This window comes from Echinops telfairi, unplaced genomic scaffold (assembly GCF_000313985.2).
Source record: "Echinops telfairi isolate 266 unplaced genomic scaffold, ASM31398v2 ScPeMD7_655;HRSCAF=1070, whole genome shotgun sequence".
In the NCBI taxonomy this organism is placed as follows: Eukaryota; Metazoa; Chordata; class Mammalia; order Afrosoricida; family Tenrecidae; genus Echinops; species Echinops telfairi.
This window is the reverse complement of record NW_022104553.1, coordinates 25,058,261-25,080,869: the sequence shown is the minus strand read 5'-3', so window position 1 is coordinate 25,080,869 and position 22,609 is coordinate 25,058,261. Positions and strand designations below refer to the sequence as shown.

At 53.3% G+C, this 22,609-nt stretch overlaps 1 protein-coding gene across 1 annotated transcript in view; it reads right to left on the bottom strand.

Annotated features, from left to right (window-relative positions):
- PRKD2 (protein kinase D2) overlaps positions 1-22,609 on the bottom strand; it is a 28,387-nt gene that overhangs the window by 3,813 nt on the left and 1,965 nt on the right. Inside the window, exons 2-16 of the mRNA XM_004710394.2 lie at positions 22,123-22,261; positions 17,340-17,471; positions 14,794-14,948; positions 14,466-14,688; positions 12,440-12,517; positions 12,208-12,361; positions 10,898-11,015; positions 10,306-10,383; positions 9,520-9,778; positions 8,193-8,245; positions 8,013-8,085; positions 7,106-7,212; positions 6,291-6,452; positions 1,638-1,736; positions 283-550 (exon numbers count right to left, since the gene is read on the bottom strand). Of these exons, the coding sequence (XP_004710451.1) occupies positions 283-550; positions 1,638-1,736; positions 6,291-6,452; positions 7,106-7,212; positions 8,013-8,085; positions 8,193-8,245; positions 9,520-9,778; positions 10,306-10,383; positions 10,898-11,015; positions 12,208-12,361; positions 12,440-12,517; positions 14,466-14,688; positions 14,794-14,948; positions 17,340-17,471; positions 22,123-22,261 (2,098 nt within the window). The remainder of the gene's footprint in view (positions 1-282; positions 551-1,637; positions 1,737-6,290; positions 6,453-7,105; positions 7,213-8,012; positions 8,086-8,192; positions 8,246-9,519; positions 9,779-10,305; positions 10,384-10,897; positions 11,016-12,207; positions 12,362-12,439; positions 12,518-14,465; positions 14,689-14,793; positions 14,949-17,339; positions 17,472-22,122; positions 22,262-22,609) is intronic.

Below are 22,609 nucleotides of genomic sequence, written 5' to 3'. Positions count from 1 at the left end.
GAGAGACCCCAGAGGGCAGAGGCGAACTAGCCCATGAGGCTGTCATCTTTACAGAGGTGGACTACGTCATCTTTCTCCCACCGAGGGGCTGGCGTGTTTGAACTCACGACCTGACAAGACTTGGACACTTAACCCCCAGCGCAACCAGGGCTTTCCGCCCCCCTTGGCCCCGCCCCTGCTAGGCTCCACCCCCAAGTGAGTCAGTGATGGGCTAGTAACATTTCTGGCCCCGCCCACTCCCCTACATCATCCCATGGGGCCCCGCCTCCCCGCCTGGCTCACCTCCCTTGGAGATGTGGCTCCAGGGGCTGGGCGGGTACATGAAGGCTGCATTCTGAATCTGGTCGTTGATGTCCTCGTCCTCGTTGAAGGGGAACGTGCCACTGAGGCTGACGTACATGATCACCCCCACTGACCACATGTCCAGTGAGCGGTTGTAGCCCTGATTGAGCAGCACCTCCGGGGCCAGGTAGGCCGGCGTGCCTACCACCGAGCGCCGGAAGGACTTCTCGCCGATGATGCGCGCGAAGCCGAAGTCGCATAGCTTCACCTGGGGGGAGGGTGACGGTGAATGTCGAAGGGCTACGGGGGGGCTGTGGGCCACCCCCACCACGGCTTAAATGAGAACATTCGGGGCCGTGGTTACAGGTCCTGGTTTGGACCCAGGCTCCCCCCTTTGCCGGCTGACTTCCCTCTCTGTGCCTCAGTTTCCTTATCCGTGGGAGGGAGAGTATATTGGGTTAATCCAGAGGATGCAATGTCTGGCTTATACAGCAGGTGCTCAGTAAGGGCTACCTGTCACCACGCCTATCTTCCCGTTTTGCACCATCGGGAACCTGAACCTTTTAATGTAGTTCTTCTAGTCTCTGTACTTCCCACTCAATTGCCTTTCTCCTGATGGGTCTGGGTGAGGGACAGTGATTTTTGATCCACTGTGATTGACATCCTGTTGGAAGCATCTTGGAAGCAACAGGAGGGGAGTGGGGGGGAGTCTCACTACCGGCAAGAACCAAGAGCTGAATGAGTCCTCTGGACCCCCAAGATTGCTGAGCAGTGAAACTCAAGGTTCCAGGGAACAGTGACACCAGAAGAGTGTCAGAGGAACAACAGAACCAGGGGCCCCACAGTGACCTTCCCAGCCCATGGAGCAAGTACAGCGGAGTGCTTTGGGGCAGGAGGCTGTCCTGTAGAGTGGGCTGCCGGCCTTGGGCACTTAATTGGGAGAGTTGGGTTTGCTGACCAGAGCTGGAGCTGAAGCTTAATGTGCCCTTTGGGCATTCATTAGCAACTGGAAAAGAACCCTGTAACACGTCCTGACGGAACAATTGTATCCTGAGCATTTCTTACCTGCATGTTCACCTGCTCGCTCACCTCCTGAACGAGCCCCGCCCACCTTTAACACAAGCTAAAAAGCACACTCAGATGCTCGTCTATCCTTTCGAGTTGCTGCTGTCAGTTTGACCCTGGAGACTCTGTAACGAGCTGACTGCTTCATGGAACTGCTCTCTCCCCATCGGTTTAAACCAGTATTGGGTTCAAAGATGAACAGTTGAACAGACATCTCCATTCGTGTGCAAGCCTGATGCGTCCCCAGAGCTGGCTGGAGTCCCCTCAAATCAGAAGAGGTCGTAACTGACCTGGGGAAATGGGTCGGCAGAGGCCAGCAACACGTTCTCTGGCTTCAAGTCACAGTGGACGATGTTCTTGAAGTGAAGGTGTCGCAAAGCCACCAAGATCTGGGAGGAGGAGACAGGGCCGGTGAACAAGGTCCCACCTGCAGCAGCTAGTAACACTCTCCCCGCCCCCAACTCCCCCAAGCACCTTTCTATACCCCTAGAGCCGCCTGTCAGGGGAGGGGAGGCATTAGAGCCCCCAAAACTCCCAGAACCATGGACACTTAGATGTGAGGACTTGAAAGGAAAATTCTAGAATGATCTGAACTGCAGTTGATGGGCTAGAAAGATCCTCAGAGACCCTTTGGCTATGATCTCATCTGGATAAAAAACAACAATAGCAACAACAAGCTATTTATAGAGCAGGGGGCTTTCAAAGAGGCGTGACTGTTATGTGTAAGATTCATTTTTAAAAAAATCTATTTTTCAGCCTTTTAAAAACCTACAATTCAGAACAATCCACTGCCATCGAGGTAATGCTGACTGATGGTGACCCTAGAGGGCAGAACAGAAGTGCCCCCTTTGGTTTCCAAGCTGTAAATCTTTACAGGAGCAGAAAACCTCATTTTTCTCCAGCAGAGCAGCTGGTGGGTTTGAACGACTGACCTTGTGGTTACCAGCCCAACATATAACTCACTGTACCACCACGGCTCCTTACATACCAATAGGACCAGAGCTATACACCAAATGTGAAAGCTGGCCAGGAAGGTGTAAGGGGTTGGGTGGGGGCTGGGACTCTGAGCCAGGCTGCCCTAGTATAATTGCAGGGTCTCATCCAAAAGAGCTTATATTCTTGGGCAAGTTCCTTCACCTCTCTAGGTCTCAGTTTCCTCACCTGTAACATGGGAGGCAGCACAGCAGTGATCCCCCCACCCCTCACCTCCTGGGTTGCTGTGGGTCAAATGAGCTGTTACAAGTGTTTCTAAAACAGTGCCTGGCGAATTGTTGTTCTTGGTGGTGGTACTTACTGCGTTTGTGATAGCCTGTTGGTAGCCACAGGAGCCTTGATGGCACTGTGGGTTAGGCAGTAAGTCGCTAACTGCAAGATCTGCAGTTCAAACCCACCAGCTACCCCGAGGGATAAAGATGAGGCTGGCTGCCTGCTCCTGGAGAGATCAACAGCCTCACAAACCCTAGGTCTCTGCTGTCTTACATGGTCACCCTGAGTTGGAATCCACTCGACGGCAGTGGGACTGGTTCACGGGTAAGCAGATGCTGCAGTGCTGCTCAGAAAGGCTGCTCCTGCAGGATCTGTGGGAGTCCCCTAGGTGGTGCTAATGGCCAACGCGCCGCTTACCAGCGTCCACCCAGAGGGGCCGTGGAAGAAAGGCCTGGCGAGCCACTCTGGAAAGAAGACCGATCACGGACAACCCTACAGACCACAGTCTTCCCGTGACACATAGGTGTCGCCACCAATTGGGACCAACCTGAGGCAACTGGTTTGGCTGGATCTACAAATTCAGGATTCTGATAGCGAGATGAGCTCTTAAGAAATAAACAAAACAGCCCCGTCCGTTCTTCATAAGCATTTATCTATGGGAATGCGGACCTCCTGTGATTCTGTGTGACCCCCATAAAATGCCCGAAACACCAGCAGGAGAGAAGGGTGTCATTCGCAGCTGTTTTCTTCACGCTGAATTAGGCATCTGTACGTGCCCACCCTGTTTGGGGCAGGGAGGATTCCCTCCATCTCATTCCCTGCCATCAACCACATAGGGCAGGGTAGAACTGCCCCAGTGAGTTTCCAAGACTGTAACTCTTCACAGGAGTAGAAAAACCTGTCTTTCTACCCCGGAGCAGCTGGTGGCTTCAAACTGCTGAACTTGTGGTTAGCAGTCCAAAACACAGCCACTCTGCCACCAAGGCTCCTCCCAGGTTTCACTGGGAGGGGTTCTTTGAAAGTCACTGCGGGAGACCTCATTTCACAACCAGGGGTCCTCAGAGCCACAGAGCTGCTGATCTTCACTGGCCTGGGCAGGGTTTTCCAGTTACCATGGTAACCAAAGCTGGGCTAGGTTTGGGAGCTAGACAGGTCCAGAGATCCAAACCTTAGACAGCCTGCTACTTAGCTAGGTGAGGTTGGCCAGAGACTGTCACAGCCCCAGACTTAAGTGACCTTATCTACACAATGGGGCTTCACGGTACCTACCTCACTGGGGGCTTGTGAAGCCTAACAAGATGGTGAGGCTAAGGGCTTGGAGGCAGGGCAGCCAAGTGCTTGGAAAGCAGAACTCTGCAGAGAGAGAGAGAGAGAGAGAGAGAGAGAGAGAGAGAGAGAGAGAGAGAGAAAGGGAGAGAAAGGGCATGCGAGCAGAGAGGAAGGCAGAGATCAGAAGGAGAAGCTGTTGTGATGGATGAAGGTGGTTACCTCCTCCCTCCACCCAAAGTCCAGGTGAGCCCGCTTCAGTGGGTTGCAGTTGCCGCCCTGTAGGACAGGCTGCCAAAGACGACACAGTATTTGAAGCGTTAGAATGGTGGACTCTGGCCCAGGGAAGCGTGGTCCAGGGGACTTGCTAAGTGACAGAGATTCCACAGAAATGAGGTACCAGGTGAGAGGACAATCTTTCTAAAAAAATTAGAAAGATTGTCCTTTTGTCACCTGGTACCAAAAGCAAACAAACTCACTGCCCTGGAGCCCATTCTGACTCACAGCGACCCTATCAGGACAGGGTAGAACTGCCCCTGTGGGCTTCTGAAGCTGTAAATCTTTACAGGAGTAGAAAGCCTCGTCTTTCTCCTGCAAATCGGCTGGTGGGTTTGAACTGCAGCCCAAAGCTTAACCATTACACCACCAGGGTGCCTTAGACACCATATAGAGAAGAAAAGTAACAACAGGGCTGAAAGGGTGGAGAAACACAAAGAGGTTCTAAGGCAGCGGTTCTCAACCTGTGGGTTGTGACCTGTTTGGGGGTCGAACAACCCTTTCACAGGGGTTGCCCGATTCATCACAGTAGCAAAATGACAGTGATGAAGTAGCAACGAAAATAATGCTATGGTTGCAGGGTGTCACCACACCTGAGGAGCTGTATGAAAGGATTGGAGCATTAGGAAGGTTGAGAATCACTGCTCTAAGGACGCTCACATAATTATGAGAGTCTCTTACAAGTCACTAGCAAAGAGGCTAGTCTCCTTGTAAAATGGGCAGAGGGCACAGGAAGCAGGGGTGATTCTGGAGGAAATCCAAGTGGCCGATAAGCAAATGATACTATGGCCAACTCCATGGGGAGTTCTCAGCGACCAACCCCAAGGTGGGTGGTTCTAGCCCATCCAAGACGAGTCAGAACGACTCCCCAACACCACCACCTTTATTTTGTACAAGTGATTATGCTCTTATTTGTTCCTGGTGTCCCTGGGATTAAGGAGTCCTGGTGGCAGAGTGGTTACACATTGGGCCGTGACTCCCATCCAAGACGAGTCAGAACGACTCCCCAACACCACCACCTTTATTTTGTACAAGTGATTACGCTCTTATTTGTTCCTGGTGTCCCTGGGATTAAGGAGTCCTGGTGGCAGAGTGGTTACACATTGGGCCGTGACTCGGAAGGTCAGCAGTTTGAAACCATCAGCCGCTCTGCGGGAGAAAGAGAGCTTGCTACTCCAGTACCAAGTGACAGTCCTGGCAACCCACGGGGGCCGTTCTACCCTGTCCTACAGAGGAAGTCCGCATCCACTCGATGGCAGGGAGTCTGGTTGGTTTTTAGGTGTCCCGAGATTCACACAGGTTAATGGCTAGCACGCGCAACTGTTCACAGAGGCTGGCGTCCACCCCGAGGTCAGGTTCTGGGGGAAAAGGTCTTGGCCCCTGAAAACCCGGAGGGGTGAGATTTGCAGCCCCTGTGAGCGGGAATCCACATAAAAGCTGCTGGGTGAACTGGCTTCTCATTCTGTTTGTGTTATTACACTCTTGTTGGTACTCTATTATGATCATGATGACTCCACTGTCCACTGTGTTATTACCACCACTGTACTGTGGTTGCCTCAGGGGTGTCTGGCTCACAGTGACCCGAAGTTGACAGAGTCGAACTGCCTCGGAGGGTTGTCATCCTGCCCGTGGAAGACTGCCAGCTCTTTCTACCCGCCCCACAATGGGTTGGAATTGCCAATCTTTTGGTTAGCAGTCAGGCGCTTCACCATGGTGCCACCAGGGCTGCTGGTACTTCCGCTTCATGCTTTTTCCTACAATTTTATTTTTTTCGCTTATTACTACTACTCCATTATTCTGGGAGGGGGGGGGACCTCAGAAAGTTCGAGGAAAAGTGGAATGTCATTTTTCCAGGGACTTTTTGACGTGCCCTTGTATTTCTTCCATCATGCTTCCTCTTTCGGTGGAGGGGCTCGGGTGGCGGAAGTGGCGTAAGAGTTACAGTCTTGGGAACCCGCAGGCTCAGTTCTCCACCCTGTCCTATCGGGTGGCTGAGTTGGAATCCACTTAAGGGCAGTGAGATTGGATTTTTTGGGGGTGGGGGGATACCTTTGAATGTTTCCTACCTATTATTGTTGCTATTTTATCATTTTTTCCTATCGTCCACCTAACAGGCTTTCTCCTGTAGTCTGCTTGACTTCCAGCTGGGGGGTGGGGCAGGGGCGGGGGCACCGGGCATGCGCGCGTGGGCGCACCTGCGTGATGAGGAACTTGGTGAGGCGCTCCGGCAGCCGCCCCTTCTCGCTGGACAGGATCATCTCCAGCATGTCTCCATGCAGCTTCTCCATCACCACGAACACTTTCTCGGGCGTCTCGAACATGCACTCCAGGTTCACGATACCAGGGTGCCGGAGGCTCTGGGGGCAGGGGGCGCAGGGCGCAGTCAGGGCCCAAGCCACCCCTCAAGAGCTCAGACCCCAGTTGGCTCATGCTGAGGGGCACTGAGGGGAGGGGGAAGACCACGCCTGGGAGAGACCACTCTCGCGCACCGCACCACCGGGGGCGCAGGCAGCACCTTTCTATCAAGCGATTCTGGGAGGGAGGGCAGCTGCAGGAGTGGCCAGGAACCACTTTACATAGCTACTTAGCTCTCTCCTCCCCACACTCTGCTCAGGCCTGGAGGCTCTTTCCTGTGTTTTCCCATCCAGACCCTCCCTACCCCTACCACCTTCCAGGAGACAGGCAGAGAGGGGGCTCTTCCAAAAACAAATCCCTGACCCTCCGTGCTCAAACTTCCTGCATGGCTCCCCAGGGCCCTGGGAGAGAGTCACATTGGTCTGGTCCTACCCTCTTCCCTGGCCTCGCAACCCACCCCATCCCTGATCTCTTAAATTCTGTGAGCACATCAGGACCTCTCTGGTTCCAGGCTTTTAGTCCTCTGCTCAGAAAACACCCTCCTCCAGGAAGCCTGCCCTGACTACTGGATCTGGATGGACTGCCCTTGAAGGGGGGAGGGGGGACCTGTGAAGGGGTAGGGCCGGACTGGGGTCCAGAACCCCACAGTGGTCACCTGCAGAATTGCCACCTCATTCCGGAGCTGGCTCTCCTGTTTGGTGGGGAAGCGCAGCTTGTCTATGACCTTCACCGCCACATCTCGGCCTGTCTTCCGGTGCTTTCCTGGTGGGTAGTGAGGGGAGGGGGATAGTAGGGGAGATGAGGGGGCTTCCCCTCAGACTAGCAAGAGGTCCTAGCCTTGGCTGTCCCCACCTTATTCTACTAAGACACAGCCAGAGTGAGGCAAAGATGGGCAGAATGCCATCAATGCTTCTGCGTGTGTGTGTGTGGGTGGGTGTGTGTGTGTGTGGGTGTGGGTGTCCTAGGAGATATGCCAGGAGCAGTGGGCCCTGGAATTAAGGCTGAACAATAAGATTTAGAACCAATCAGAAGCTAGGATTTAGCCCTGTGGTGCATCAGAGTACCCACTTGGGTCCGCTTCTATTAAGAACAAAGGAGCCTTAAAGGCATTGCTCGGTAAGCGTTGGGATGCCCTAATCGCAAGGTGGGTGGTTCAAACCCACCAGCCACTCCACAGGAGCAAGATGAGGCTGTCCCCGTAAAGAGTTTCAGCCTGGGAGACCCCTATATACGGTTGCTGGGAGATGGAATCCTGAGGTGTTTGGGAAAAGTAGTTTGGTTTTGTTTCACGGTGACAAAGGTCCTGTAACCCCCACTGCACCCAAGATAGTGCTTCTGACTCGACTGGACCCCAACCTTTCCCTTTACAGCTGAACATTCCACCATCCCCACCACCCAGGGGCTCCTCCCTCGAGCTTTCTAAGCCAATCGGAACGCTGTAGGTGTGAGCACGTGGCCTATTAGGAGTGAGGTGCTAGGACTCCCAGCACCAGCTGCTGAGGGCCTCAGGGTCCCCAACTCCCCTCTCCCTCTGGCTCAGTCCAAGTATTCTTGGTCCCTACCTCCGTAGACCACACCAAACTGTCCTGAGCCCAACACCTCATCCGGGAAGATCTGGTAGACCGTGGCGATGTCCTGCAGGTGGGGGAACAGGGGACACATGGAGATAGGAGAGGGGTCCAGGTGGAGGGTGGGGTAGGGGAGGGTGCCATGGGCTCACAGGTTGTGGGCAGGGGCCTCACCACGTTCTCCTGGATCTGACTGTTGGACACGGAGATGCTCAGAGAAGCTTGCCCTGGAGAGACGGGGAGAGGTGGGAGTGAGGGGCTGGGCTCGGTACCACCCTCCCCCATAGCTCCAGAGGCAGACTGCCTGGGGATGAATCTGGGTGTCTCAATATTCAGGCGACTGGCTTGGGCCCACTCGGAACCTCTCTTTCCTCATCTGCACAATGGGAAGAACGAGAGGATGTACAATCAAGTGGTCTTCTGAAGGCCGTTTAGCAGGACAACAGATGTCCTAAGGGCTCAGGAGGTGACATCTGGAATGATTTCATAGTCCACTTCAGCAACGAGGGAGGCCCATTGGACAGAGGAGAAACGGCGGCTTGGGGGGAGGGAAGCCCAAACACACCTGGTCATCTTCCTCCAATGGACCACCCCCTCAGATAACTCAAGCAAAACCAGACACTTCCTCAGTCCTAAGCCTTTGGCCAGGAGGCCCGGGGACTTAATGGGTTACGAGTTGGGCAGCTAACTGCAGGTCAGCAGTTCAAAACCACCAGTAGCACCTCCTTGGGAGAAAGACGAGGCTTTCTTTCCTGTAAAGAGTTACTTTTTGGTTTTGGACCAAGGCCAGAGGAAGATTGGAATTTAGTGGGTGGGGTCAGGTGGAGGTGAGGCTGGGCCCAGTTGGGGCTGGACCAAGTGGGAAAGCAGGTAGGGGTGGGTGGAGCTAGAGGCGGGTGGAGCTAGTGGTGGGCAGAGTTACAGTTAGGGATGGAGCCCATCTAGCTTTCTGGGTCCAGCGCTGCCTCCTCTGAGTAGACAACACGGTTTGGGGATGGGGCTACCCAACTGTACAGGGAGAAATGGGCAAACTGGCAAACTTTTATTCTTTCCAATATTCAAGTCTTCAAAGAATAGAGAACTTACTCATTGCCACTGAATCGATGTTGACACAGCGTGACTCTATAGGACAGGTTAGAACTGCTCCCGTGAGTTCCCAAGACGGTAACTCTTGACAGACGGGCGCAAAAAGCCTCGTCTTTCTGACTGGGGAGGGACTGATGGTTTGGAACTGCTGACCTTGCAGATCGCAGCCCAATGTGGGGCCACTAGGCCACCAGGGCTCCTCACTTTCCAGACCACAAAGTCCCCATGATATCGGGCATATTCGCAACAGCAACAATTAAAGAAAAAAAAAAGATTAAAGAAAGGAAGTTCCTGTCATCATGGGGAGGGGTGGACGCTCTTGCAAGAAGGCTCTGAGACCCGTGAGTGACAAGCCTAAAGTAGCACAGGTTGGTGGGCTCCAGCAACCCCGCCCCCAGGGTGGAGGTGAACTCACTGTGCGGCGTGTGGCCGGGAGTGCTGGGTGTGTCCTGGAGGATGACGGGCATCAGGGCCTGGCGGATGGCCATCTCCCAGCCCCGGGCCGCCTCGGCTCCTTGCCCGCTGGGGCCCCCTGGGGCCCCACCGGGCGTCTCGCCCACAAAGTAGGTGGCGTTGGCTGTGACGATCTCGAAGCAGTGTGGGTTGGTGCCCGGCGGCACCAGGCTGAAGTTCTGGGCAGGCTCCATGGCGAGGATTTCCGACAACGGGATTTCCTGACAGGACACGGAGCCAGCTCGGGTCAGGGGCCAGGCCAACCCTCGGGGTCCGGGCCCTCAACCCAGGAAAACACACAGGATCCTCTCTGAGAGGAATGGGCTGGGACTGCCACCGAGTTGATTCCGCCTCACAGCGACCCTATAGGACAGAGTCGAACTGGCCCCTGTGGGTTTCCAAGGCTATATAAACCTTTACCGGAGCGGACAGACTCATCTTTCCCTTTAGAGCAGATGGTGGATTTGAACTGCTGACCTTGGGGTGAGCAGCCAAAACCCCATGATCCACTACGCTTCCAAGGGTTCCTATGACAGGTCCTAGGTTAGCTGCCTGGTGGCTTTAAGTGATAGCTCCCTCCCCTCTCCCCTCCCTCCCCCGCAGCCCTATGAGGTTAGGACCATCATGGGAGGCACTGCTCAGGTGAGGACGGTGGACAAGGCCTGGCCAGGTGTAAACACTTCCCAGGGGGCACGTGGCAGGACAGCCATCTGGGCGGCTGGGCGTAGGGGGCAGGGCGCAGGCTGACCTTGTAGTAGCGGTTGGTCGTGTTGTTCTGGAAGAGCGTGATGCATTTGGAGTCCAGCCGCCAGTAATGCCGTTTCCTCTGTGGGGCATGGAGACTGCCGCTTGAGCCCTGACCACCTCTCCCGCTGTCCCCAGACTGCCAGGGCTCCTGCCATCCGCTGGGCCCAACTCCAGCTTTACCCCAACCTGGCCCCACCAGCTGGACTCAGTCTCACTCCCAACCCAAGCTCTACTTGTAACTCCGCCCCTAACTCTAGCTCCACCCCCCGATGGCCCCACCCACCGACAGATTACCTTCACCTAATTCTAGCCACGCCCTGATGTTCCACCCAGCAAGGCTCAATCTTTCCGGGACCCCCAGTCCACCTCTGCTTTTAACTCCGCCCTCAACTCTAGCCCCGTCCCCACCTGGTTCAGCCCAGCTGGGCCCACTCAGCTCCAACTAATGGACCTTAGCTCTCCTGTGTCTCTAATTGCCTCCCCTTCCGAAATCTAGCACTGTCCAACTCACAGGCCCTATCCCAATACGACCTGTAGCCAAGCCCCCTCTCCAGCTCTGGCCCCACCCACGTGGCCCCGCCCCATGCACTCACCAACGTGTCCTTGTTGCTGTAATGAACCACCCAACCCTCGCGCAGCGTGGTGCTGGATTTCCGCGTCGTGTGCCGTACAGACTGCACTACTCTCATCAAGGGGATGTACCCCAGGGAGCTGGGCAGAGAGGGGGGAGACCAGAAGTCACAGGCCGAATATGCCTATCAGCACCTAGGGTCTCAAGGGTTGGCAACTTGCCTTTGGCCAATTGATAACAAAAACATGTTTCCTGGTGGTAAGGGAGGGGGACACTGCAGAGGGTGGAATGCAGAGTCTGGGCGGCAAGGTCCCCCTATACACTGACAGACTGAGGCACCGAAAACGGCTGTAGTTTAAGGCCATTCAAAGAGATGAGGGGTAAATAATAACACCTGATCAAGGACTCACGAGGGTGGGAGGGAGGGGAAAAAGAAAAGCTGACCCCAAAGTAAATGTTTAGAAAATGATGATGGCAAAACACATACATATGTTTGATACAATTGATGCCCACATTATATATGTTATAAGAGCTGTAAGAGCCCCTCCCCCAATGCTCTAATTAATAAACAAACAAACCAGGGGTCCAAATGATTAAAAGTATTCTTTTCTTTTTAAAAGGCTTTCGTGGTCCGTGATCAATTGTAATCCACAACACTTATTTCACACTGCAACTGTGTCAGGCAGTGGCTACTTTGTATTCATGGCATCCTCACCACATTTCTATAATATGACTTAAGAAGAAGTGTTGAGTGACAACCAGCTGCAATTAAAGATAGCCTTTCAGTTACATCTCAGTGTTACTAAGCCTCGCTGGCTACAGTGTTGCAGTGGGCAATTTGCTGATGTTACAATTCACACACATCCACTCACTGATATTCACAGATTAGAGCTACACAAAGTCCTAACCCAAGGCAAACCAAAACAAACTGCCCCCAGGAGTTTCAGAAACGGTAACTCTTTTAACAGGTGTAGAAAACTCACCTCTCTCCTGAGGAGAGGCTGGTGGTTTTGAACTGCTAACCTTGCAGTTAGCAGCCAGCCTGACAGCCTAACCACTCTGCCACCAGGGCTTCTCAAAAAATAAGGCATATCAATTCAAATCTATCTCAATTAAAAGGTGGGGTTTTTAAAAAATATACATTTGGGGAGAGGGAAAAGCCCAAATCTAACATATTGGTGATTTCTTTGTTGTTGTGAGGTGCTATCAAGTTTCTGACTCACAGTGACCCGCTGCCTGGGTCTGCCCCCAGATTATGCAAATACAAAGTGGTGTTATCTCTTAAGAGATGGGGGGTGGGGAAGAGGGTCACTGGGGAGGGGCTATGGGTACCTCTGGGACTTGTCTCCCTCTCCTTCCTCCTCCTCGCCGGCATGGAGGGCGTTTTCTGAGTGGGAGCCCGGGATGGTGCCCGAGTCATCAGACTCATCAATGAGGGCGATTTTATCAGAATCGTTGAAGTCGGTGGCCTCCTCCATTGGCACATCTAGCGTTGACAGGGGCATCAGCGGGTGTTCCCTCAGCCCTGGGCCCGCCTTTCCCATGCAGGCCCCCCAGTTCTTACCTCCATTGATGAGTGCCTCCCCCAGACAGTCATTAGGGACACGGGTGGCACAGCGTTTGTGGCAGTTGAACTTGCAATCTGTTAGGAAGGAGGACAGGGGACCGGGGAAGAGAGATGTGCCTGGAAGGGTCGCCTCTTGAGCCCGGAATCCCAGGTTCAAAGGGACCCAAGCTCTAGCTCTCTGGGTCTGGAAATCTGGCTGACCGCACTGAGGTCACCACCCCTTCTTGGCACCTCAATTCCCTAACTGTGAAGCAGGAGGGCGGCGAGTGGGAGTGGGAGTGGGGGTGGGCGCTGGGCTAGATTCAGTCCGAGAGTGAACTGCAAAATTCTAGAATGTAGTCCTACCTGTGATGATTTGAGACTGTGAATACGCTAGAACAGGATTCTCAGCGTGGACACTCCTACCAGGCTACGGATGACAACTCAATGTCAAGAAGACCAATTGGACCAATAAATTGAAAAGAGATGAAAGTTGTCAAGGATTTCGTCTTGCTTGCATCCACAATCAATGCTCACGGAAGCAGCAGCCAGAGAGCAAAAGATAACCTTGTATGGTGAACATCTACTGCACAAGACCTCATTAGAGTTTTGAAAAGCAAAGATGTTACAGTACTTTGAAGATTAAGGGGGCCCTGACCCAAGCCATGGTATTTTCCATCGCCTCCTATGCATGACAGTGGGAATGAGCAAGACTGAAGAATCGATACATTTGAATCGTGCTGCTGGAGAATATGGAGAAGACCACAGACTGCTTAAAGGGCAAACTGAAGTGTCTTGGGCGGAATCTGGCCAGGGTGCTCCATAGAGGGAAGGATGGTGAGACTTCCTCTCACATACTTGGGACATATTATCAGGAGGGACTAGGCTCCAGAGAAGGGCCATGATCATGCTTGATAAACTAGAAGGGCAGCGAATGAGAGGACGGCCCTTACAGAGGCAGATTGGTAACGTGGCTGTAGCAATGCGTTCAAGCATAGGAACAACTGTGAGGATGGCGCAGGTCCAGCTCGTGTTTGGTTCTGTTGTGATTAGGGTTGCTATTGGTTTCAACCGACTGGGTGCCCCCTAGCGACAGCATGTCGTTGGGCCACATAATTCCGTGGTGTAGAGGGCTGCCCTGTGCATTATGGGATGGTTAGCAACATCCGTGGCCTCAATCCCGCAACGCCAGCAACACCTTCCAGGTGTGAAAACCAAAAATGTCTCTCAGCATTACCAACATTCTAGGGGAGTGGGGGCGTGGGAATTGCCGGTGGTGGAGAACCCATGCTTTAAAGGGGGTTGGCTTCAACACTCTAGAACGCGACAATGTATGGCCAAGATTCCAGAGCTTGGTGAAAACCCCTTTTCCTAAGGTTCTGGGATTCTAGAGTTAGCCGACTCCAGAATTCTATGCGTTCTGCATTTAGAACTTTACATCTCGAGGGTGGGGCTGGGGAACCGATAGCAACGATTTATATAACCCCATTCAAAGGGAATGAGCAACAGATTGGTAGGTGAGCAGATACATTGGATGGTGTAAGATATGGATATATATAAAATAACATATATAATATAACATACAATAAACAATAGATTATATATAATAACAAGGGTTCCTTATGAGATAGAGTGAGGGAAGGAGGGGATCAAGGGGAGCTGATATCAAAGAATTCAAGAAGAAAATGTTTTGAAAATGTTGGTGGCAGCAATTGTACAATTATGCTTAATCTAATGAACTACGGATTGTTAGAATATCTGTAAGAGCTCCCGATAAAATGTAAAAAAAATAAAAAAAAATGGTTTAATGGAATCACAGACATGAAATTAAAGGTAAAAAAGAAAAAAGAACTTGACCTCTCTCTGATTGTAGATGTTGAAAGACTCAGGAAAGTTCTACGTTCTATAGTTGGAAGACTCGCGGGCATCCTAAGTCTGAGGAAATTTCTACCTCTCTAATCTAGAACTCAGTGACTCCTCAGCGGAACTCCTGTGCCCCGCGGAGGTTCCCAGGCTCCCAGTGGGAGATCCGGGCTCTGCTGACCTTTGCACTGCAGGCCCTGGCGGAAGAGGCCCTTGAGAAGCTTCTTGCAGGCCTGGCAGACAGTGGGCCGTGTGTAGCTGTGGATGAGGAAGGTGTGCGGCACCTTGACTTTGGAAAGCAGCATCTTGTCCAGCTCGATGGGGCGGCCCGTGTAGGAGGAGGCGGAGGACGAGGACGACGAGGAAGGGGGCCGGCGCGGGAAGAGCTCCGTGGTGCTCCGACACTGTCCAGTCAGCGAGTGGGCAGGGGACCCATCAGTGCGTGGCCCCCAGGGCTGAATCCCATCACCCCCTCAGCCACCCAGCTGCCCCACCGTCCAGCCTCTCACCAACTCATCGGCCATGCAGGGTAGGGACTCGGAGGTGCCCAGGCGCACCGAATGGCCACTGGCTAGAGACGTGGAAGACAGGCGCCGTTTGCGGGCACCACTGCAGTTGTTGGGGATGCTGAAGGCGCAGCGCTTGTGGTAGTTCAACCCGCAGCCTGAAGGGGGCGCCAAGTGGTCAGAGAAGCAGCCTCTGGCCACGCCCAGGCTCTCCACTGGGCTCCGCCCCTATCCACGTCTTACTCCTCCCTCCCTAAATCACCCGTTCCTAGGACCCGCCCCTTCCCCTTAGAGCCCCGCCCCCACTCTCGAGGAAACACTGTAGCCCGCCCCCCTCCCATTCCCATCTCACCAAAGGCCATTTTTCCTGAGCTGAATGGGCCCTGAAGCCCCGCCCCCTAACTTCACCCCTCTACTCTGGTCTGGCTAGTGGGATATTCCTGTTCTAGCCTCGCCTGCACCTCCTTTTCCTGAGTCCACTGAGTCTCCCTTCCTTCCCGGGCCCAACTCCTTAAGGAAACTGCTCCTCCCTAAGTCCCAACTCTGCAAAAGGCCCCCTCCATGTCCTATGAGCCAACTCCATGGACCAACCCAACTCCACTCAGCGGAGCGGCTGAAGGTGTTGACCTCGGGGTTAGCAGCCCAGCGCGTGACCTCCTTCCTGGTCACCGATCAATAATAACTCTCATGGCCCTCAAATCGACTGAAACTTTTCGCTCCCCCACGTGTCCAGAGTGGAACTGCCCCGCATGGCTTTCCTGGTTGCAGTTGAATAGTTGCCCACTTCTCAGGCAGGTGCCCTGGTGGCATGCTAGGTTAAGTGTTGGACTGTTAACCCCAAGGGCAGCCATTTGCGTGCTCCAGCCGTTCCTTGGGAGAGAAGACTGAGGATATCTCCCCCCAGAAAGATACACAGCCTTAGGAATCCTGGGAAGCAGTTCTACTCTGTCCTGGAGGGTAGCCACCAGTCAGAACCCACAGGCTGGCCATGGTTTGTTTGTTAACCGCGGCATCTAATTATCTGCTGTTATTATTCTCAGATGTGCCCTGGTGGCAGGTTGATGGTCAATGTTATGACTGAAAAAGATTCTGATGATAAAAGGCAAAAATTAATGTGAACTTTTTTTTAAAGGGGTATTGCACTCACTCCAGAACCAAGGTATGGCAGAGTTGTTGGAATGGAACACAGTTGGAATGAATGGTCAGCAGTTCGAACCCACCAGCCTCTCCAAGGGAGAAAAGGGAGGCTTTCTGCTCCTGGAATGATTAACAGCCTCAGAAACTCATAGGGGCAGTTCAATTTAGAATTGACTCAATGGCATTGAGTTTGCTTTGGGTTCTGGATGGCTTTGTCATTGTCTGTATTTTCAGATTAAGTAAATTAAGTCTAACACTATGTATGGATGCCAAACTGACAAGGGCGGATTTGGACAGTCTCAACTTTTCCTGTCAAGTAGGCACTTAAACATAAATCTAGCTGGTGCTGTGAAAGTATTTGACAGGTGGGATTAAAGGCCACTGGGTTGACTCTTGTAAAACCAAAACAAAACGGGGAGAGATTATCCCGTTAATCTGGGTTGGGTGTGATTGATTCACTTAATAAAACCAAGCTCAAACAGACTGATGACTCATAGCGACCCTATAGGAGTAGAAAGCCTCTTTTTCTCCCCAGGAGCGGCTGGTGGTTTCGAACTGCTCACCTTGAGGTTAGCAGCTCAGCACATAAACACTACACCGGGGCTTCTCTCAATCCATTAAAGCAGTGGTTCTCAACCTTCCTAATGCGGTGACCCTTTAATACAGTTCCTGATGTTGTGGTGAACCCCCAAACATAACATTATTTTCGTTGCTACTTCATCAGTCATTTTGCTATTGTTATGAATCGGGCGACCCCTGTGAAAGGGTCGTTTGACCCCCCCCACAGGGGTCACGACCCACAGGTTGAGAACCGCTGCATTAAACGGTCTTTAAATCCCAGAGGCTTCCAGGCTGTGGTCGTCAGTGACCTTGGCCAAAGAGGCCTAGCCTGCCCTCCCTAATGTCCTGCTCTTGGGATTTCAGTCTGGTCCATGATCTTGTATGCCAATAATTCCTTGCAGTGCGTGACTTAGTATAGATTTCCCAGAATCCTCCTCTAGCGGGAAGGTTGGTGGTTGGATCTCACACAGGTGATCCTGGGAAGCAGGCCTGGTGATCTACGAATTGTTTCTCATGTTGAACCGACTGATAAAGACCCCCGTCTACCCTCCGCCACCTCCAGCACAGTTCCTTCACCACTTCCCATTATTCTCACCAGGAAAACACCCCCTCCTAAGCCCCTCCCCTCCAGTGCTTTGCTCCACCCACTTCCCCACCTCCAACCAGGCCCCTCCTCAACCAAGCTCCGCCCCACCTCCGAACTCTCCCTGACTCCACCCCTTCATCCCCCGAGCCCCGCCTCTCAAGCTCTGCCATTGGGCCTCTACTTTCCTAACTCCACCCCGAGACTCCTAGTCCCACCCCTCGTGAAATCCCCTGACCCCGCCCCTGGTCCTGGGATCCCGCCTCACCGTCACACTTGAGTCCCTGGCGCACCAAACCGAAGAGCATCTCGCCGCAGTGGTCGCAGAAGGCAGGTGCTCGGTAAGAGTGTACCGTCAGGGCGTGCGGGCGGATCTGGAAGTCCTCGAAGGTGGCCGAGGCTGCAGAGGGCAGGGAAGAGTAGAGAGTGGGGGCTGCCGTGAGTGGGGGCCAGTCCTAGGTGGTAGGGAGGGACACTGCATACCAACCAAATGGACGAAACCCCTGCTTCTTAGTGAGAGAGACAGGCATTAAAGAAGGCTGTGTACTGGCTGCCAGGGCTTTTTGGCACGGACCGGTTAAGTGACCTATCCAAGGTCACACCGCTAGCAAAAGTGGCGAAACTGCGTTTCAAAACCAATCCCGTCTGGCGGCAGCGTTCCGGATCTTAGCGCTGTACGTAATTGCTTTTTAAACACTGGAAGCCTCTTTTAAGTGGTAAGCAGAGCTTTTGTGCAGGCAAAGGAGATGGGGAAATAGGCCGTCAGGGGAGGCTTCTTAGAGGAAGTGTCCTTGCAGGTATCTAGGAAAAGGGCATCCCGTTCTGTTTTGCTTTGACCTCAGGGTCAAAGAGGTCACGGAGAGCAATTAAAACAGTGGCTGAAAATAAAATAAAATAAAGCAGTGGCTGGCAGAGTGAATGCTCCGTACATGTCAGCTATTGTTCCCACGTAAGGGTCCTTGGGGGTGGTGGTGCAGTGGTTAAGCTGCAGGCAGAGAACTTAGGAGTTGGCCGCTTCAGACTGCTCAGTTGAGCCTCAGCAGAAAGACCTGGCGGTCTGCTCCTGTAGAAATCAGTGCTGTTCTCATCCGGCACCACCAAGCTGGTTCTGATGCGGGCATGACCCCGCAGACACAGAAGAAAGCCTTGCCCGGAGCTGCGCCCTCCTCCCCGCTCGTGGCTCTGTCTGGGCCGACCCTTGCAGCCACTGGTCGATGCATCTCGCTGAAGGGCTTCCTCTTTTTGTCACTGGCCCTCTGCCTTGCCAGGCGTGATGGTGCTTCAGCCAGGGACTACTTCCTCCTGCCAGCGAGTTCAAAGGACAGGAGACACGGTCTCCCCCTCCTCGCTTCCTAGGGGCATTCTGACTGCACTTCATCCAAGACAAGTTTGCTCCCCGAGAAGTGCACGGTCTAGTCCGGATTCTGTGGCAACACCATCATTCGACGGTTTCAGGCAGCCTAGAAAGCTCTATCGGGCCATTCTCCTCCATCACGTGAGGCGGGGCCCTGTGAGTCAACTATCCAGTTGACAGCACCCAATAACTATTTTAAAGCAGTTTCATTTTTGGATTCGGTCTCAGTTCTCTCTCTCTCTTTCTCAAAGTTTCCATCTAATATAAAAGTGATGTCGCGGATGATGATTGGCTGGACAATTTCTTCGGGTGCCCCAAGCACTGCTGAGACGGGGTAACGCAAGGATCCAGAGGGACAAGCCGCAGCTGGCCTTGGAGGGGGCAGATGGGAAACATAAACACACTGATCTGTAAACAAGAGCTTTCCAGGGAATATAACATGCCCTGAAGAAGAAGAAAAAACCCAACAAACCGAAAGAGCCCACGGGGTGGATTCCGACCCACAGCAACCCTACAGGGCCGAGAAGAACTGCTTCCAGGAGACTCTGAAGCTGTCAACCTTTAGAACAGACGACCTCATCTTTGCCCCTGTGGAGCGGTTGTTGTGGGGGGTGGGGGACCTTGAACCACCGACCTGGAGGTTAGTAGCCACTGCACTACTACAAGGACTCCAAGAAGGAAAAGAAGCAGTGTAAGGCTCTAGAACAGCAGTTCTCAACCTGTGGGTCACGACCCTTTGGGGGATGTGGGGTCCCATGACCCTTTCCCAAGGGTCGCCCAATTCATAACAGTAGCAAAATGACAGTGATGAAGTAGCAACGAAAATAATTTCATGGCTGGGGGCGTCACCACCACATGAGGAACTGTTATGAAAGGGTTGAGGCATTAGGAAGGTTGAGAACCACTGACCTGGAAGGTGAGAAAGAAGTTGGTGGCTTTGGGTTAGGGTGTCAGGGAAGGCCAGAATGTAACGTTTGAGGTGAGGGCCAAATACTAAGATGGAGCCAGCTCTGAGAACATCAGGGGGAAGGAGTTGGGTGGGGAAGGCCCTGAGGCAGCGGGGAGCCAGAGGCCAGGCAAACAGGACTGGAACCGAGAAAGAAAAGAGAAGACTCCTATCGGAGATCAGTTGGGGGAACCAACAGGGGCCTGGAGGCATTGGGCTTCCAGGCCACGAGGAGGAGTTTGCACTCCCAGGGCAAATGGGAGGCATGGGTGGATTCTGAGCAGACCAGTGGACTAGTGCAATTGGCCAGGGGGAAGGTGATGGTGGCCTGGACCAGTGGGGCTTGGGGAGAAAGAAAATTCAGGGTGCAGGGCCAAGAGAAGGGTTACTGATGGACTGAACGAGGGAAGGGGACGAACCAAGGAGACTAGTCAATAGCGATGGCCTTCAATGCACTTGAGGGCAGCAGAGGGAGCTCTGGGCGCAGTGGTAAAGCGGGCGACTGCTAACTGCAAGGTAAGCCGTTCAAACCCACCACCAGTTGTTCAGTGGGAGAAAGATGTGGCAGTCGCTTCCGTGAAGATGCTAGCGAAACCAAACCCACGGCCCTCGAGTTGATTCCCACTCATGGCAGCACTACAGGTTCAAACCACTGACCTTACGGTTAGCAGCTCAACTCCTTACTGTGTCACCTGTGCGCCGCTGCTTTTTTTCAAAAACATAAGCGCGGTCTTATTGTGGCCATTTTTTAAAATTTAATAAATCATGGGGGAGGCAGGGCAAAAAAAGAGGAGCTGACCCCAAGGGCTCAATAGAAAGTAAATGTCTAGAAAAGAATGCTGGCAACACAGGTACAAAGATGCCTGATGCAATTGATGCATGGATTGTACTAAGAGTTGTAAGAGCCCCCCCCAACCCAATAAAATGATCTCAAAAAAAATAAAAAAGCTGGCAAGAAATGTTAGAAATAAAATAAATAAATAAATGTTTTATTGAGGGGAGGGGCTCTTACAGCTCTTATCACATCCAAACCTCAATTGTATCAGGCACATTTGGATCATTTTCTTTTCTTTTCTTTTTTGCCATCATCATTTTAAAAACATTTTCTTTCTAATTGAGCTCTTGGTATCACCTGTGCTTCTAAGTGATTCATTCTATACCCAAAAAAACCCAACACACACACACACACACACACACACACACACACACAACCCCCAAAACAAACTCATTGCTGTGAAGTCAATTCTGACTCAAAGGAACCTTCTAAGTTGAAGGGCCCAGGGGCTGTCGAGGCTGTAACTATGGGAGTAGAACACCTCATCTACTCCCTTGGAGCAGCTGGTGGGCTCGAACCGCCAACCTTTCAGTTTAGCAGCCCAACATGCAACCCATTGCACCATAAGGAATCCTTTCCATGAAGATAAGAGCCTTTGAAACCCTATAGGGCAGTCCCACTCCGTCCTATAGGGTGGTGTGAGTCAGCATTGACTGGCTGGCTGCAACCAGGGCAGGAAGAGCAGGTTCTGAAGGAGAAAGTCAAGCATTGTCTTGGACAGGTGTGATCTGAGATGCAGAGGGAAGCTGCCAGGGAAGGCTTAGGGGAAAGCCAGGAGGAAGACCAAGATTCCCAAGTTTTCCACCTTGGGGGAGTATTTACAAGCGGGATGAGGCTGGGGGTGGGGGAGGTGTAAACCCAAACTTCCTCAGACTATACAGGGCATGCTGGGGTCATAATTATAAATAAATTACATAGAAAGCCCTCCCACTCTGCCTTCCAGAAGGGATGCAGGGCTCTGACCCAGCAAGTCCTCCCCACCGACTAACAACCCAAGCTCCGCCCACCTCGGCACCTGGCCAGCTCCGGTTCTCTCAGTTCTAAGACGCTCAGAACCTGCCTATAGAAAAACTGGGCGGGGGTGGGGGTGGAGGTGGGGGTGGGAATCCCCCCTCCCCTCAGAGCTTTGATACCTGGAAGTGGAAACCAGCGCCCCCCTCTTGTCCACACTCCCCTACCCCTGCCCCCCAGGCCAGCTTTTAACTTCCTTCAAAGATAACTGTTTTCGAATCCCAGGGAGTGGGCTTTGTGGGTTTTCTGAGCCCTGGGGATGGTGTGGTTGCTATGGGTTGGGCTGCTAACTGCAAGGTCAGCAGTTCAAAACCACCAGCCGCTGTGGGAGAAAGCGAAGTACCTGGAACGGAAACCCACAGGGGCAGTTCTACTCTGTCCTTGAGGGGGGCTAGGAGTAGGGCATCGGCTCTATGGTAGTGGGTTGTTAGATTTTGTCTGGGGCTTTATAAATTGGAGTCATACAGAGAATGGGGCTAGCTGTCTTCCGTCCCTGGGCGTGATGGTATTGAGGGTCGACGCCATTGTGGGTTCTTTCAGCTATGGGAGAGGTGGATTCCATAGTGTAACGACACCCCTCCCCACCCCCACCCCCAAATACAACCGCTCTGCACCCACCTGATTCTGACTCAGGAGGTCTTACAGAACACAGAACTGCGCCCCTGACGTAAGCGACTGCTTCGTCTTTCGCCTGTACAGTGACTGGGAGGCTTGAACCCCTGATCTTTCGGTTTAACAGCTCAACGTCCAATCCACGCGGCCACTGGGGCTCCTCAAGGCACCCTCCCACCCTTCTCCGGGATGAACCTAATTTATACCCAGGGACCAGTGACTCCAACTCAAGTCCCCGCCCACCTCCTCTTCTGGAGGCCCCGCCCCCGCCGAGGCCCCGCCCCACCCCTCACCGGACAGCACCACCTCCACCAGGTCGCCCTCCTGGATGTCGCCAGCTGAGCGGACCAGCTGCAGCAGGTTGGCCGATGTGGGGTCATGTTTGAAGAGCAGGATCTTGTCGTAGAGACCGTAGAAGCCACACTCTGGGAACTGCGGGAGGAGGCAGGAGGTAGCACAGGACCAACTCAACGTTGTCACCTAGGGCAGTGGCCTGGAACCCTCCAGCCTTCGCTTCCTGCCGGCGGCCCGGCTCCGAGCCCCAGCTCAGGCAGGGCAGGTGGCTCGCGCCCCAGGTGTGCTCAGACTGGCGTGGTGGGGTTGGAGTGAGGGTACTCCTGGGAGCGTGGACACCTGGACTCCCCCCACCCCCTGGTGAATAAGCTGAATGAGCACCCCCTTCCTTCGGGCGCGCCCCCCCACCCCGACCCCCACTTCCCCAGCTTCCTTCCGAGAGATCCATTGTTTTTCCTGCTACCTGGCTGCACGCCCAGCCAGCAC